General features: G+C 48.1%; 1 protein-coding gene across 7 annotated transcripts in view; it reads right to left on the reverse strand.

Moving 5' to 3' along the window:
- The window catches only part of Bcas4 (breast carcinoma amplified sequence 4), an 83,170-nt gene that overhangs the window by 19,376 nt on the left and 45,960 nt on the right, over nt 1-17,834 (reverse strand). For 4 of the 7 annotated variants that reach the window (XR_015446019.1, XR_015446020.1, XR_015446021.1 and 1 more), the window contains one exon: nt 7,976-11,461. Coding sequence is in view for 4 of the 7 variants with exons in the window: in XM_087197708.1 (XP_087053834.1) it covers nt 11,360-11,461 (102 nt within the window). In the remaining 3 variants the exon portion in view is untranslated. Of the gene's footprint in view, nt 1-7,975; nt 11,462-17,834 lie in introns of those variants that run through there. The other 3 variants (XM_087197710.1, XM_087197709.1, XM_087197711.1) reach the window with 3 other exon arrangements.

Consider the following 17,834-nt stretch of genomic DNA (forward strand, 5'->3'; position numbering starts at 1 on the left):
TAACTGAAAAACCACAACAATCTGTCACCTTATATTGAGAATGCCTATTAACTGTGGGCCAGACAGTTCTGTAGGTGTCTAATAGGAAGAAAACCCAATTACTCATTCCAGAGAGCTTTTCTTTTTTGCCCTTCAAGTTTTCTTGTGCCAGTGAGTTCCAGAGTCAGGCTGGCTTCTCTCACTTGTCAGCACATAGAAGCATTTTCTAAGCACATCTTTGCTGCTTCATCACTGAGCAGAACAGTCCTTTCTCCCCACGTAGAAAAGGACTTGCCCCCAATTCCCTATACTTGTGTGTCCATTTGATAGAGGTGTCTGTAAAAATGAGCACTTCTGAAGACAAATGAGTGCCAGTTTTTGAAAACTAATCTGTTAAAAGATGGGAATTCCCTGTCTGAAACACTTCAGTAGAAATGATTAAGCCTGTTTCTTGCCTAGGAAGCACTACCATAGGAGTGTGTCCTTTATCTCAACGTCAGGCTGCCACCTTGACGCATGATGGAGCCCACAGGCTGGGAATTTAGCTCAGTGGTGCCCAAGCACAAGGTCCTGAGTTTGATCCCTGGTACCAAAAACAAAGATGGAGCCCAACCATCACCTCCAAGTTATTCTATCTCCATAATATTTGGGGAGCACTTAGCCTGAGTGATGGAAAATCTCTACTTAATGAAACTTTAGTGAACATACTATGGCAATGTATTTTTCTGCCCATTGGGACTTTTTTTTTGGTTCCGGGGATCGAACTTGGGACCTTGTGCTTGCAAGGCAGGTGGTAGAACCACTGAGCTAAATCCCCGGCCCTTCTGTGACTTATTTCTAATCCACACTTATGCTCACTGAGTTGGTACTGATTGCAGGCTTGTTTTATCTCTCAGCGGGAAACATCTCAGATGAAAAATCCGAAAAGACCAGAAATAAAGGGGAAAGGCTGCTACCACCATCCTGAGATGTCTGCCCCAAATAATTACCAGCTGCTCAAGAGGTAGTCTCGGCTGAGGCATTGATAGTGAATCAAGCTTGAAAATAAACATTTCTCCCTACAGCTGCTGGAAGATTGGTTTAAAATCAAGTCCCAACATGCACCAGAGTCACCATTTGATAATTCTTTGTATCCTGCTGCTTCTTGTCTACCTACTCCACTTGGAACTTGAACATTCAACTATAACTTGAGTATATGTGGAGTTGCAACCTAGGTGGGGTTGTGTTCAAAAGTCAGCATCTGTGAGGCAGAAGTTAAAAAATACTAAGTGAAATCCTCGAGTCATCCTTTCAAAGTCTGCCAACTAAGGACAGGGAAGAGAAGTCCATTTCTATGACACATCTGAGTGGAATAAAGGGCAGAATGCTCCCCACTACATACTTAAGTGATTCTCCTCGCATGTGTATGTCTCAAAATACAATGTTCATGTGACTAACTCAAACCCCTCCCCTACTCCAGTGCACCATCTGGCCTTAAGGTGCAAATCATTTAAACCTAAACTGGCTTTTGCAATAAAAGTTTTGCTGTACCTTTATTAATGTCTTATTGAAATAAAATGGATATTGAAAATGATAAAAAGCAACTCAAAATGAAAGGGCTTTTCCAGTGTTCTGGTTGCCATCTAGACTAAAGCAGACTGTGACAGCTATGTGCCTGAAGCAGCCATCTGGGAGTCTAGGAATCAGAAGGCCCTGCCTTGGAGTCTGAGGAGGAGGGAGGCACAGCTGCAGGACTTGCCTGTTGTCTGAGAAGCTGCCGCCACATCCTCAGAAGAGAGCAAAGCACCTGCACCTGTTCTCTGAGGAGGGGCCTCCGTCTGGCCAAGGGACTTGACATCACCCACTCCTGCCAGGGTAGTGTGGCACAGCAGACTCTTGAGGCCTACGTGAACCCTTACCTACTCCAGTGTTCTCTGAACATTCCTGAAACATTCCTGAAATGTTTTCCTTTGGCTAGGAGGGCACTAGATCAAGACATCCAAGTCCTCAAAACAGACCTGCCATGATTTTCCCTACAGCCCTTCACAAAATGGAAAGAAAAGCAAAACCTGCAAAGAGGCTATCAGCTCCAGGTTCTAGGTGCTGACCTTACTGGAAGATTCAGAGAAGCTGACGAAGGGGTAGGGTCTCTCTCAGATCTGGGATATCTGCATCCACAGCCACTGGTATTCCGAGCCATACAGCCATGACCTTGGGTAAAGATGAGCCTCATAACACAGGCTCCCTTACGAGGAGCCCCAGCCTGAATCGGCTCAGTGTTTCCCAAACTACACTCATTCAGTCCGCCATTGTCATTTTTGCCACATCTACCTAACAACTGCTTTGTCTAGTTTCAACTCCTTTTCATATGGAAGAAAATTACATCACTAAAGACTAGCACAGTTTAACATTAATGAAGTTAGCCAAAAAAAAAAAAAATGAAACAATGCAGTTTGTACATAGAAAACATCTTAAACTTTTGCCACCCATTACTGCGTGCTAAAGGGGTCTAACCTGAGATTTGCTGTGCTTATTAAAAAAAAGCCAGAGCAGGATCCAGGGCAAATGAGACTTTCTCCTTGTGCCAGGGAGGCTGAAAGAATCAAAGGTGCCTTATCTCCTCATGACTCCTGTTACCTCCTGCACGCTGGGTGGCACTGACTCAGAAGCCTGGAGATGGGCCCTATGCCCAGCTGGGACATTGGCTCCCAGTGCTTTCCAGGAAGTCTGCTTCCTTTAGCAGTGATTACCAACTTGCCTTACCAAGCTTTAGGCCCTTTATAAGTAATTGGGACCCTCACTGCAGGTTACAGGAAATCCAACTCAGACTGGGTTTAATTAAGGGGACCAGCACCTGGCTGTGGCTGAAGAGCTGCTCAGTGACATCATTGGTAAGAACTATTATTCTGTCTTGCTACCCACAAGGTCACTTTCATACTAGGCAGATGCCCTGCTGTTTGTGGGCTGCTTCCCACTTACCTTAGTGAAGGGTCCCTCCTTTAGTAATGAGCAAGAGTTGAGCTGATTGGATGTTCCTGAGCCAGTTAGGAGCTGATGAGCTCAGTCCAGAACCACTCAGCCAGGCAGAATGAGCAAGATTATCTGGCTGACACCAGACAGGACCCTTCTCTAGAGTGGAGGTGGAATCAACTCAATGCAAATCAGAAACCAGTTCAAACCTAGTTCCACATTAAGCTCAGGAAGGACCGAGAGGGACCAAGGATGCTCCATTTCAAATAGAACCATGTGTCCAAGGTGAACTGGAATAGAAAGTGCAACTCCAACTGAGAAGCGCAGCAAATCCTTGAAATCTCATGCCTCGTGTTCTCTAAAGCAGAACTCAGTCCTGGCTGCATACTGAAGTCACCCAAGGAGCTTGACAATGGAGGGCATGTCCTCCAAAGATCAGATTAACTGGTCTGGACCTGGCCCAGCTGATTCCAACACACAGCCAAAACTGGGAACTGCAGCTGTACAGAGATGCAGAGAAATGTATCTGTAGTTTGCCATGCGAACCTATTTCTTTTTCTCTCTCCATTCAACAAAACTGCTAATATTCTGCAAAGCAGCTGCCAATGGGCACACTCGAAGATGGGACTTGTGTCTAAAAAACAATGTTATGTGTATAAACTCCTGCCATAAGGTCCTCTTGATTCACTGGGGTCTAACCTGAGAATGCTTGCTGTCTGGACAGTCACCGCCACTGGAGCAGCCCTGAGGCTCCTGGTGAAGCCACTAGGAGAAAAGCTCAAACCTTGTTCTGGGTGCTCCTCTGATTCCTCTGTCTCTTTTACCCAAGACCTGGCTCCCAGAAAATGAGATCACCTGTTACATAGACAGCAGAGCTTCTCCTCAGAAGACACAGAACATCCTCCTGGTGGAAGAGGTGACCTCTGGCACAGACTTTACTGGCTTGGTTATTCAGGGAAACTGCTCATCCTGACCAAATACACAACCCTTGCAGCTCCCCTCAACTTCATCCCCACATGGAGCCACTGGATGCAGCCCACCAGAAGTCCCAGTGAGCCTCAGAACCACAAACCCAGTCCCCTACACCCACTCAGCTATTTCCAGGCCTGAAATGCATCCACTGATAATCACCAGTCTGAATCTCAAAGCTTTTGAATCCGCAGCAAGTCCACAGGCCTCCACGAGGAGATTCTGTGACAGCTGCCTACAATCAGAACTGTTTTGAAGACTTCCTGACCCAGGATGCATGTGTGGCTGACCAGGGCAAATGGGGGTTTGTTTTAACATGAGGAGAGAGATTCTTGTACACTAGCAGCTGCCTGGGACAACAAAGCATGTCCAGAGAGTTGGGAACTCCTTTGAGACATAAAGGTCTGTCTGCCTGGCCTCCTCCCCAAAACTCCCCTTCTCACCCCAAGAAAAAGTTTTATTGAATAGAGGCCAGATTTTGTCAATGTCTTTTCTGCATCCACTGAGATGATCCTTTTGTCCTTTTTAAATATGATACGTTACATTGATTTTTCATGTTAAACCAACCTTGCATTCCTGAGAAATTTGCTTGGTCATGGTATATAATCCCTTTTTTGTGTTGCTGGACTTGGTTAGGTGACATTTTGTTGGCTTTTCATTCATATTCATAAGGGATATGTTGGTCAGGAGTTTTCTTATGTCTACTTGGTTATCAGCCACCCCACACACAAGACCCTTGACCACACATACTCCTATAGTGCAACCCAGCCCATCCTGGGGAACTGGAATTTGTGCTGGATAGGCTGCCAGTTGCTGGGACTGCAGTGAGGCCCCTCACAACCGCCATCCTTCACCATGGAAACCCTACCAGATGTTTCTTCACCACCCACATTCTTGGAATAAATTCACCATGGCTGGGGATCACTAGATCTAAGGGTTTCAACTGCCCTGAAGGGCCAGGCAGGTGGAAGGCATTAGTGGGGTGATCTGAGTATAAGCTATGCCTGGAGAGGAGTCCTTCTGAGGGTCTCAGGGCCAGCTCATTGCTGCTGTGGAAGCCTCGGGTTCTGGATACCCAGGTTTCCAAAAGAACAGGAAGCTTTCTTTATATAGACTCTCCATTGTTGACTGCTGAAAACTTTTTGCTTTTGCTTTACTATGACTGACCCCAAAAGTGCACTATCACTGAGCTACATCCCTCCCCGCCTTTTTAGTTTGAGACAACATTGAATTACCCAGGCTGGCTCAAACTTGCAGTGCTCTCACTTCAGCCTCCTGAACAGCTGGGATTACAGGTGTGCACCACCATGTCCATCCTGGAAACTGATTTTACTTTTTATTTTTTTGAGACAGGGTCTTGCTTGGTAGTACATACATGGTGGCCTTGAACTTGCTCTCTGGCCTGGAACTTGCTATGCAGCTCAGACTGGCCCCAAACTTGAAATCCTCTTGCCTCAGCCTACAGAGTGCTGGGTGCTGGCAACTGATTTTAATTTTCTGAATAGTTAGCACCAAAATATCAAAAATTTTTTAAAAGGGCCTGGGATTTAGCTCAGTGGTTCCGCCGCCTGCCTCCTAAGTGCAAGGTCCCGAGTTCGATCCCCAGTCCCAAAAAATAAAAAATAAGAGTGGAAAGGACATCTCTCATCCTAAACAGATACCCACTGTTATCAAGTTTTTATCCTGAGAATGTTCAGGCTTTTCATTTTCATTTAGATGGCAGTGTACTATGTACATTTTTCTGCCTTTGGTCTTCATATCTTGACAACCACAACTCATAAGGAACTCCTAATCCCCCCTTACAATTTCATAGTATTCTCTCATGAATGTGTCATAACAGAACCAACCCCACATTGGGGAACACTCAGGTTCCATCTCATCTTGCTATTTCAACGCACAATGACTAACCCTGTGGACTTGCTGCTGCTTCTCCTGTGTAAGCTGGGTCCTAGAGGTGGGGTTACTGGGTCTGAAGGCATAGATACATTTCTCATTTTCACAGATTCTGCTGATTGGCCATGAGAATGCGTGCTTGTCCAATTTTCCCCAACAGTGTCACCAAAGATTTTAATCTTTGCAGACTGATTTGTGAAGAATCTAATTTCCAGAAATTCTTTTTCTGGCATAGCTGAGAATCGGGGGCAAACCCAGGGCCTTACACTTGCTAGGCAAGTGCTCTACCACTGAAGTGCATTCTCATGCCCCTGGGAGTAATTCCAGTTTCTTTCATACTTATATACTGAGGCTGAGTAGCTTTTCATGTTTAAATACCTTCTGCATTTTCTGTGAAATGCCTGTTCATATCCTTTGCCTTTTTTTTCCCTATTTTTTCTTTTATCCATAGGTGCTGTTACCTATTAGGGAGGCTATTACCTTATGAGTTTAAAATACAAGTTCCCCAGTTTATCATTTGCCTTGAATTTGCTTAGGATTTTATTGTTTTGTTTTAGGATTTGGGGGTTGAGCTTTCTGTTTTGCTAAGCAAAGATTATATATATATATATATATATATATATATATATATATATATATATATATATAAATTTTATAGATATCAAATTTATCTCTGTGGCTTTTACATTACATGGCTGATGTTTCTGCCTACTTCTTCAGTGACTGCATTTATATATTTAACTCCTTGATCCATTTGGAATTCTGGATCTGTGCAAGGTGTGCAGTGAGATGTGCAGCTCCCTTTATCACAGTAGTGGCAAACCTATGGCCCATGTGCCACAGTCGGCATGCAGAGCCTTTTCTGTTGGCATGAGTCAAGTTGCCCCAGCATTACCCCAGTAGCCAAACATCAGACAGCAGTGCACATGCGGGCCATATGGTGCTTGGAAAGGAGTCCTGGTCCCAGGTGATAACGTCACAAGCCACACCTAATTAGCTATGACTTGTCCAAGCTTTCACATGGCTGGTCAGTGCATTGCCAAGGGTATAGATAAGCTGAGATTTAATACCTAAGACTTAGCGTAGAGATGTTCTAATTAAGAGACAGGTTCTTTTAATATGCTGTCCGCCTGGCATATCTGAATCTGTAGCATCATATTTAGTTGTGAAGAATTTATGAAAATGAGCAAGGATATATATATTCGCTTGGACTGGCTGTGAGTTTAGCAGAAGCCCCCCAAGGTTGGAAACACACTCAGATGCCTTCTTCAGAGCAGGCCGAAAGCTGGTGGTTAGTGGATCACTGCCCCCTTGCACTGGTGGTCAGCAAATTCAAGAGGAAGCCCAGCTGAGAACCAATAATCTACAGATTATTGGTTTAAGCAATATCTAATTCTTTAGTGCTAACTAATAGTGTTAGCCCTTTTGGGTATAGGAATAGATTTATATTAGGTGCTTCATTTTTTAAAACTTTGTATTTTTATAGACTCCAAGTCTTGAACACCAAAAAATGCAAAACTGAAAACAGATAGTGGAAGATCATTCCAAGAGGCCTGGACAAAGTCATTTGGAGTGACAACGCAATGGGAGAGCGTTATGCATTCTGTGTAGTGAAAGTGTTGTGTGTTGCACATCAAGTGTCAGACAGCACTTTGACACCAACCACAAAAGTATTGCCGAACATATCATTCCCAGTATCCTACTTTTTGCAACTATCTTTCTAAAACAAATCATCTGACAGCTGCCAGCTTTCAAATTTCACTGTGCATAACAAAACATGGTAAGCCCCTCTCTGATGGGGATTTTATCAGAATGGCCATGTTGTCTGGGAGTAAGTCCCTTTTCCATGATTTCCCAAACAAGGATAAAATTATGCAATGCATCTCGGAGATGCCACTTAGCAGAAATACTATTAAAGATCGAGTTCTGTGCATGGCAAGTGATATTAGTCAGCAGCTCACCACTCACTTATAAAAGGCAGCCTATTACTCCATGTGCTTGTATGAGAGCACAGACATAAATAATCATGCAAGGCTAGCAGTGATTTTACACTATGCTGTTGGTGACATCATGAGAGAAGAGCTGACGAAATTGGTGTCTTTGCCTGGAAGAACACAAGGGATAGATATCTACAGTGCTGTGATGGAGGCTTTTTTGTCACAAGACATAAGAGCAGACAAAGTGGTTTCAATTACTAGTGATGGGGCACCTCGAATAGTGAGGGCAACATCTGGTTTCATTCAGTTCTTTGTTAGAGAAGCAAAACATCCAATCATTCAGTTTCATTGTATTATACATCAAGAAGCAATTTGTACCAGGCAAAGCAGCAAAAAATTACATGATAGCCTCAAAGATGTCACAAAAATGGTGAATTGCATCATGGCTTACGCTCTATAATTTTCGACAGTTTCAAGCACTTCTTGTTCAGTTCAGTTCAGGCACAGTATAATGCTTTACTTATGTACAATAATGTCCGATGGCTGAGCAGAGGATGACTCCTGGAGAGGTTTGTAGCCTGCTTGGATGAAATTAGGCTGTTTGTAAATGAAAAAGGGCAGGAATGGCCACAGCTCACTGACATGGCCTGCCTTAACAACCTCATGTTTTTTACAGATTTTACCCTACACTTCAGTGTACTGAACAAAAAACTAGGTGTAGAGAAAACAGCAGAAAGGATGTTTTGTGATATCAAAACATTTGAGAGAAAACTGCAGGTTTTTGAAAGAGACCTTGAAAGTGGGCAGCTGAAATATTTTCCAAACCTAAAAATGCATTTAGAAAATTCTACAACATTTGGTGACAATCCTACAAGCTACAAAGAAATCTACAAGGAATTTCCTAGCATTGTAGCAGCTGCAAAGGAGAATGTTAGTAACAGATTTTTGCAGTTCCATAAGATGGAGACAACCCTGTGTTTTCTTCTCCAGATAAAGCCAAATTTGAAGAACTTGATCTTGCCTGCTTACACTGGTTAGATTTTGGAGCTCTGGAAATGGAGCTACTGGAATTTCAAGAAAGCTCTAGCTGGAAAAATAAATTCTGTGACCTGCATGCAACACTTAAGATAGAGAAGACCAAGTGTGAAGGGAGTGCAAAGGCCATTACAGTGGGCAGTTCTGAAAATGAAGTTCTTAAAGAGTGGAATTCTCTGCCGAATAATTTTAGGTCAATGAAAGCACTTGGGATTGCTTTTCTTACTTTGCTTGCCTCATCTTATGCTTGTGAGCAGCTGTTTTCAGCTTTGAATGATATCAAATCTGATACAAGAAACAGACTGACAGATGACCTGAGTGCTGCATTTGTTGCTCTCAATCTAATGAAGTGTGAGCCAAGGTCTGACAAATTATCAGCACGCATACAACAGCAAAGATCACATTAGTTGTGCATAAAGCACGCCAAATGCAAACTTCTACTTTTCAATAAAAAGCTGTTAGTATCATTGAAAGCTCTATCATTGTTGTTTTTCTTTTAAGACAAAAGATGTTAATGTATGAGTTGTTTTTTCTAAACTGAAAACCTCAGTACTCAGGTTTAATTGCAGTGTTGGCATTTTGCAATAATTAAGTGGGTTTTGGGTTGCAGTTGGGGCACCAGTCTCTAAAAGGTTCGTCATCACTGCTTTATCTGTTCCAAACAGTTAGAGATTCATCCATGTGTAAAAACATTTTAAAACTGTTCAGGGCAAACCTCACATTTCTGCCGACCAGATACTGTCCACTGGGCTGCTGTCCTGAAATTTCTGGCTTTAATGGACATGAAGTCCACATCCCGGGATAGTGGTGAAGGTGGCTGAGCCCAGAGCTTTGCTCTTGTGGAAACAGCCACAAAAGAAAGCCACCCGCTCCTGGGCTGCAGTCACCATTGCCCCAGGGTGGGTGGCTGCCAAAGCAGGTGGTTAGGGACGCCACTCACTTGACAGTATCGAGTCAGGCACCTGCCTGAAAGCACAGGAGGTCAACTGAGAAACAGCACACAGTCCCCTTCCCTAGCAAGCCCAGCGACCACAACCCAGACGCCCATTACCAAGTGTCTCTGGATAGACTTTGGGCCAAGCATGCACACAGCTCGTCTCATGTCACAACAGCCCATCACTCGGATCCTACAAAAGAAGAGGCTGGGCTCAGAGAGGCTAAGCAGCAAAGTCAGGTCACAGAGCTGAGCTATCCAGGAGATGAAGCTGCCACCGGAGCAGGCTACAGAGCCACAGCCCTGCAGGTCTCTGCTGTAGGACACTTTCACTGCTGCGGCTTAAGCACATGACATCACCCTCCACCTCTCCTTGGTCCTTGGTTCAGGCCCTGGAAGGGGCAAGAAGCCTCGAGTCTCCTGTAATCACAGATATGGGGCCTTCTGAAAACTGGTGTCCTTGACTGCTTGTGTAAAAATTAACTTTCCACTCAATCTATGCTCCCTGTGAGCAGACAGAGCATGATGAGTGGGGAGGCTTCCTCATTAAAGGCGGGCCCAATCAATACAATACCACTGTGAGAATTAACAACCGGCAACTACACAGCAACAGGGACACGGCCCGCAGGTACATCCAGCCCACGAAGCCGGGCACAAAGGGAGCCGCACCTCGCGCACACTCCCGCACCCTCCACCCGGGGTTTGAGGACCGCAAAGCCAGCCTCTCCTGTCGGCTGTTTGGGTTCAGGTGGGTATGGGCAGGAAGGGGACTCCAGAGAGACTCCTGGGTGCTGATAATGTGGCTGGGTTACACAGATGTGTTCTGTTTGTGAAAACTGAGTGAGGTGCCCCTTTCGTAGTACTAGAGATTGAACCCACAGCTTTCACACTAAGCTACATCCCAGCTGTGTTTTTAAATCTTGAGTCCACAGATTCAGAATTCTAAATGGATTAAGGAGTTAAATGTACACTAAGTTGCCGAGGCTGGCCTCAAACTTGGAATCTTGGCATTCTCCTGCTTTAGCCTCTTAAGTAGTACCTTTATTGCTTTTTTGTTTTGTTGCAACACTGGGGATTGAATCCAGCATCTCCTACATGCTGATCAAATACTTTTCCACTGAGCTACTTCTTCGGCCCCATCTGCATCTTTTAATTCCAAAAATGTTCCCAAAATTGGCATGACCCAACTTACTCGTTGTTTTTCTACCTTTTTTTTTTTTTTCAGTACTGGGGATGGAACTCAGGACCTTGCACTTGTGAGGAAGGCACGGCACCACTGAGCTACATCCCCGGCCCCTTTCTACCTTTATCTTGACAGATTCATTAGTTTAGCCTTCCTTGAAATTCTAATCCTCTAGTTTAGCTGCGTGTGGGGGTGTGTGCATGCATGTGTGTGCATTGAGAAGGGATCCCTCACTGCCAGCCCAGCAGCCCCAGAGCCTCAGCCCTTAGAACAGCAGGCTGATGGGCCAGATGCCACCAGGAGATGCTGTGCCCTCAGACCTCCAACCACAGCTACATGAGGGTCCCTATGGCTGCTCAGGACTCCATGGGGAGGAAATGCAAAAGCAAATCACTGACAAAGGGGAAGTGACTCTGTGTACACAGTTTCAGTCCCAACATCCCAATAGGAGCATGACAAAGCTCACAGAGGCTGATGCAGTTAAGGGTTGTGACACTGAGACTCTTGAGTGTCTTCGGGAAAATGGTCCTCGGTCCGGTACAGTGTGGGCAGCTCGAAAGCTACTGCTGCTGCTGCTGGTTTCTGAAATGACAAAAAGGAGGTGCTGTGTCAGGAACTGGAATCCATTTGTTCTATGACCCAGGAATCCCAGAGCAGGGACACCATGTGACCAGGTCTGCCTCACTGGCAGACCCACTGTTGACCAAAGATGAAGGAGATGGGCCAACAGAACCAATGCTGCCTCATGCCAAGGCTGGTGGCAGAGAGAAACAAAGGCCTGGGGAACTGGGAGGAGCTGACAACACATCCTGTATGGAGAGGGGTTTCCAGAGGCTGAAGCATCTGGGATGTCAACTACCATGCAGGACTTGACTAGCAACAGAGAAATGGGGTACAGAACAGGCTGGGGGAACAGCGTGTGCAAAGTGGGGTATGTGGTGGGGGCTGGAGAACGGAGCAGCTCTGGCTGGCCTGGCGGGTGTGAGTGTAGGCAAGGAAGAGGCCAGAACAGGCCAGCTGAGAGGGCTCCCAGCAGCCATGCTAAGAACTTATCCCAGGAACACCAGGCAGCCTTGGAGGCTTTGAAGCTAGATGGTGTGCGTACCTGTGTTCACTGAGGTGTGTGTCTCAGGAACAGCGGAACAGAGAACAGGTTTGAGGAGAAAGAGTGGAGCCTCAGAGGTGGCTGCAGCAGGCATCCCCTGTGGTGGGCCAGGTTCTGCCTCTGCGTTCCAGAGGCCTTGACTTCCCACCACACTGAGCCCCTCTCTGTCAAGGAAGGGAGCAACTCAGGCATTTTCAATGAGGGGAACATGCCCAGTGGCTGGGGACCTCATCCAACTGCATCGACCCCTCCACTTTAGAAAACCAAGATGAGCAATTCACCTTGTCCGAGGGTCAGCCTCACACGAGGGAGTCAGAACCTTCCATCTGGTCCACCCTCGCTCAGCCGCTCTTGGCTCAGCCTGCCTGGGCAGGGCCCACCCACCAGCCTCTCTTGTCCCAGCACCGTTTCCATTGTATCCGGCCTTACAGACCAGCATAGGTCTGCTGCTGGCACCCAGTCAGCATAATCAGGAAGGAAGGCACCAAGTGAAGCAGCTGCGGAGACCCAGCAGTTTTAGACATCTTCACTCTTTCTCCTGAGAACTGGCCCTTGGGTTCCCCAGGAAACACAACCTATGGGTGAATAACGACAGGCCCAGACCAGCCCTCTCATCCTGATTCATGACTTGAAGCCAAAGAGCATTCTTCGATCCTGAAAAGACATAGTCCTTCTTCTCCTAGCCCCGAGGACACAGGCATGGCCAAGGGCCCTCAGTGGCCCCATTGGTCAGTGACCAGGCCAGAGTCAGTTTCCTGGCTTGGCCAGATGTCCTCTCCAGGGATCTCTGCAGGGAACCCCATTCCTTTCGGAATGCTTCTGCCAACAGGGAGAAAAAGAGGAAAATCAATATAATTAGGAAGGAACCAAGGAGAAGGAACAGTGAGAGACCTCCGTTTCAGATGCAGTCCTATCTTTAGGCCCAGTGAGATCTAGTACCAGAAGCTCACGACTGCAGCATCTCTCCTGGTGATGGAGGGAAAACATCATTCCTGCTTTTGCAAAGCCAGAGCAAGGGGGATGCAGGATAGGTAAGCTTTCTGTCAGCGCCCAGCCAAACATCTGGATGGATATCAGCCCGCTGCTTTATGTGGCCCCTAGGAACCCACAAGGGCTCCCAAGGAACAAGTTACCTCAAACCAGCTACATTTCCTTTTTCAGAAGGGTCACCAGTGTAGAAGATGGCAAGAAAGGCTGTGGAGGTTGGTGTAGCCCTCAAAACATCCTGGAGGTCGCACTGGAGAAATGTGGGTAGGTGACTCAGCTCCATGGAGAGCTGACCTGATGTCTATCAGGTGGGGTGGCAGGGGTATGTCTGAGGGCTCAGGTATGACTTCTTGAAGCCCAAAACACTGTCTTTGAAAGGAGGTGGGCAGGGTGAGTGCTGTTCTGACCTGTCCACTTCCCCTTCAGGTATCAGGATCCTGACTTTTCTTTTTTTTTTTCTTTTTGGTACCAGGGATCGAACTCTGGTCCTTGCGCTTACTTTCGAGGCAGGCGGCAGAACCACTGAGCTAAATCCCCGGCCCAGGATCCTGACTTTTCTAAGGGACCCTTTTGTACCTGGCTCCCCAACCCAGCCCTAGGAGGTGGACCCAAGGAGGTGTGACTCCACCAGGAAGCCCTTTCCATCTTCCACAGCCATTGGTCCCGGCCAGAGCATGTGACCCAAATAGGGCCACTGAGAAATAGCCTTGGGACTTTTGCTGCTGTGCCAGGGTTGCTCTCCTTCCTGAGGTACCTGAATGTGCTGAAGGCCTCTTGTGCCATCGTGGAGGGTGGAGGGGTCCTGCCTGAGATCAAAAGCAGATGGCACAGGGGGCACAGTAGGGAGATAGGGTGAGGCAGAGCCCTGACAATATCATTTGTTTTGAGCACCTGAATCTGATTCTGCCAGAGGCTAGAATAACCCTGAGACTTTTTCTGCACAGGAGCCAGGAAATTCTCCTCTTTGCTTAAGCTGACCTAGGTTGCTGTCACTTGCAACTAAGAATCCTGCCTAAAACAAATAATAAATCCATAATAGCGCCAGCAAGTCCTTAGAAATTGGGTGCTTCAACCAACAGGTGCAGGCAGGTGTATGAGGCTGCAAACTCAGGTGCTGTGTGATGCCAGGGCAGGTGAGCAGGGCCACGCCCCAGGACGCCAGGTCCCAATCACCTGCACACTAGGAAGCCAGTGAAACCCACTTTCATGCCACTTTCTCTTAGATTCTCATGGCAACCAGCAAGGCAAGGAGTCACTCCATGTCTGAGGTCATCCAGGCTCAACCTCTGCCTCTCTTCCCACAGGCTCCTTGGAGACAGAGCAGCAAGCTCAGACCCTGACAGTGTTGCCTGGACTTCGAGAATCTCAGAGGGGCTTTGGAGCCCTCCAGCGGGTAAGGAGAGTGTCCTGGGGTCGCCCAGGTAAGCAAGGAGTAACCAAGGCTTTGGCTCTGCCTCCCCACCCCCACCTCCCAGGCCACAGGCAGGAATGCTCGCTCCACTCTTCTAGGTGAGAGAGGTCAAGACAGGAAACCTGACACCAACAGGACGGGGCGGGTCCAAGTCCTCCTCCTCAGCCTAAGGGAGCTGCTAGAGGAGCCGCCAGGCCCCGTGCACTCTCTCCGGGGTTACCCCACGCTCTTCATCCCTCTTCGGCCCTGGACACTGGAGTTGCCAGCCTTTCAGCTCACAGACTAGACAGGTGTGCTGGTCTGCTTCATGATTCTGTAAGAATGGAATTGTAAACCCATAAAAAAGAATCAGGTGTCTCATGAAGACCAGACTGCTAATTTCTCTTGGGAAATCAGATTATCTGGATTCCCGATGAGCCCTAATTGAAGGATAGTATACAAGATTCCTAACCAATATTCCTCAAAATGGTCAAGGTCACTGATGAAAGTCAGAGATGGTGTCACAGACCAGAGGAGGCTAAAGGCATGTTTGCTTCTTATATCAATTAAATTCCCCTTGTGCCTAAGTGGAATACAGTATCTGGGAGCAATCCTGGGACAGACAGAGGTACTGAGGAAGGACCGGTGAAATCGAATACACTGTGGTGTTCAATTCAGAACAGCGCATCAGCCTTGGTGCCTTCGCTGTCACAGTGCACCACAGCAGGCACGGGAGAGACTGGTGACACAGGTACGGGGCCACTCTGTACTAGCACAGCAACTTTCTCTAATTCTAGAAATTTTAAATTTTGTTTAAAAAATTTTTGTTGTTGTTTAAAAAGCAATAGATCAGTTCAACTCCACAAACAACCCAGCCTCTCAATTCAACCACAGTGAGGGGTACTGACCACTTCTGGGGTACCCAGCCCATGATGGGCCACCCTGCAAGGTCATGGGGCATGGTGCACCCTCACAGCTGCTGGACAGGCAGGTATCCTTAATCCCATCTGCAACAGAGGGAACCGAAGCTCAGAGGGTCACTTGCCCACAATGTTCCAGCTAGGAACTGGCAGAGCTGGGATTTGAACCCAGGCCTGCATGGCTGGAGCATCTGTGCAGTCCCAGCCCAGACCTTGGAGCTGAGGGGGGCTCAGGTAAACTCTTGATGGGACCCAGGATGTCCCTGCATCTCTGCTTCCAAACTACAGGACCCTCAGGCATTGCCCCTTCCAGCCACACCCAGCTCACTGGTGGCCCCTGCTCAGCAGCTGGCCACAGACACAGAAAGTGAGTTCATCACCAACACTGGAGGAGGCCTGGCTCTCTTCAACAGCTGAGCTATTTGCACAGGCACATTCCCCTGGGGTACAAGGAGCTTGTGCCATCTGGTGTGCCCCAGTAACTCATCTGCAGGCCCAGCAGAGCGTCGGGCATTGGGGCTGGCTGCAGGCTCCATAAGGCTGCCCAGGACGCTGGGTGGAGAATCTTTGCTTCACATGCCCGGCTCCCTGCCATGGCAAGTTTGGCCTGTACCCCATCTGCCCCAGTGCTCACAAGAGCCCACGAGCCAGGGGCTGTGGCCACTTCCTTTTCACAGCTGAGAAAGCAGTTCGAGAGAGGCTGGACAGGCCGGTGCCAGGGCCTCTCAGCTGGTAAACGGCTGGGCTGGGACTCAGAGCAGGCTCTTCGGAGCTCTTGGCATGGGCTCCTGCCATTGCCAGCCCACAGTCCCTCCCCTTGGGCCTGGCCTCCCTCCTCAGTACTGGCTCAGGGATTTGTGCACCTCAGGCCATTGCCTGCAGAGTCTGTGTCTGCTCTAGGGCCCCGAGTCTTCCAGAGCGCTGACAGTTGTGAGCAGAACTCCTCCCCTTTGCCCGGAAGCAGCCACTGTGGGTCCAATCTTGCCCTCGGGGGCTGACCAGCTTCACAGAGCCAACCCCCTTCCCACCCAGGATCCTCCCACCCAGCCTTTGCTGGCTCAGTGGCCAAAGTAACTGGGGGAAGTGGGAGGTCACCAAGGGCCTAGTGCCAGTAGCACAGGGCTGGGGCTCCTGGAGCAGGTGACCAGTGCCCCGGGTGACCCCAGCAGCATGGACAGGCTGTGCAATCTCAATAAGGTGATGCTGACCCTAGGCAGCAGTTCTGGAAGGTTCCTGAATCCCCACAGATTCTGCTTTTAGCTGGAGGAAGAGCGTTAACATGGAAACCAGCCAAGGAGAGGCCCTGTTCTCTCAGGGTGCTGGCTATGAAATCTGCATGTGTGCACACACACACACACACACACACACACACACGGACAGCCAGGCTGGGGGAGCTGATATCACAGTACCCACAAGAACTGGGTCTCCCTGACCTAGTTCCTGACCCAGAGCAGTGGACAACCCTCCCCAGGGACATGTGCTCTCCCAGCCCCCTCATTTCTGGTACTTGCCTGGTGGCTCGGAGGACCACTGTTGACCCCAGGCCCATGTGATCCAGCCTTCTCCCTAAACCCTGGTCTGTCACCTCTTGGCACTCTGGCCACTAGTCCAAGGCCTCATCCTGCTCCTGGACCTCACAGGGTCTGTCCTGCTTTGGGTCCTTGATACCAGCTGTTCCCCTCCAGCTTTTCTGCTAGGTCTTCTCGGGCTGGTGTCTCCTAAGAGCTTTTCAGGTACCAGCTCAGGGGATCTCTCCTGACCCTCCTGGGGATCCCTAATTCCATCGGGGTCACCTTTACCATGTCATTGCAGTACACATCCTGCTGTCCCCCCATCCTTGGTTACTTGCCACCTGTCTCACCCTAGACAGAGCCTGGTGACCATTAATGTTCAGGGAAAGAATGAGAGGAATAAACCCAGAATTAGATCACTGCCCCAAGGCACAGCAGGAAGGGCAGGGGCCAAGATCAGTGATGGACATCAGCATCTCCACACCAGGACACTGGCAGGCCCAGTTCCACCACTGCATGGTGGTGCTCTGGCCTGGTCTGTGAGCTACTGTTGGAGTCACAAGTTCACACTAACAATAAAGCCCACGCCAAGTGCCATGCTGGGCTGGGGGCGGGGTTTGCAGGAAAACCTGGCAAGACCCAAATACAGTCTAGAGTTTAGTCAGTAGCACTGTTTAGACCTTGGGGTTGCAATTTTGACAACTGTCCTGGATTATGTAAGGCAATAATGGGGGAACAAACCTAGGAAGTGGCATATGGGAACTCTGGAGTGTCTTCCTGAGTTTTCTGCAGATCTATGATTATCCAAAATAAAAAGGTCATTTTAAAATGAAAAGTACACAGAAGGCAGCGTGTGCAAAATGCCAAGGGACCACCACAGATAATGCGTGCTATTTAATCACATCAATATCCGTGTTGGGGAGCTAAGCCTGACAGTAACCCCATCACTGCTCACCAAGCCCTGGCGGTGGGTGTGGCTGGTAATCCTATCTTACAGATGTGGAAACTAAGTCTCCTCAGGTAACAGGACTTGCTCTACACT

The sequence above is a fragment of the Heterocephalus glaber genome, unplaced genomic scaffold, assembly GCF_053883595.1.
Source record: "Heterocephalus glaber isolate CG9 unplaced genomic scaffold, H.glaber_assembly_v1.0 deba00001673, whole genome shotgun sequence".
Classification (NCBI taxonomy): domain Eukaryota; kingdom Metazoa; phylum Chordata; class Mammalia; order Rodentia; family Bathyergidae; genus Heterocephalus; species Heterocephalus glaber.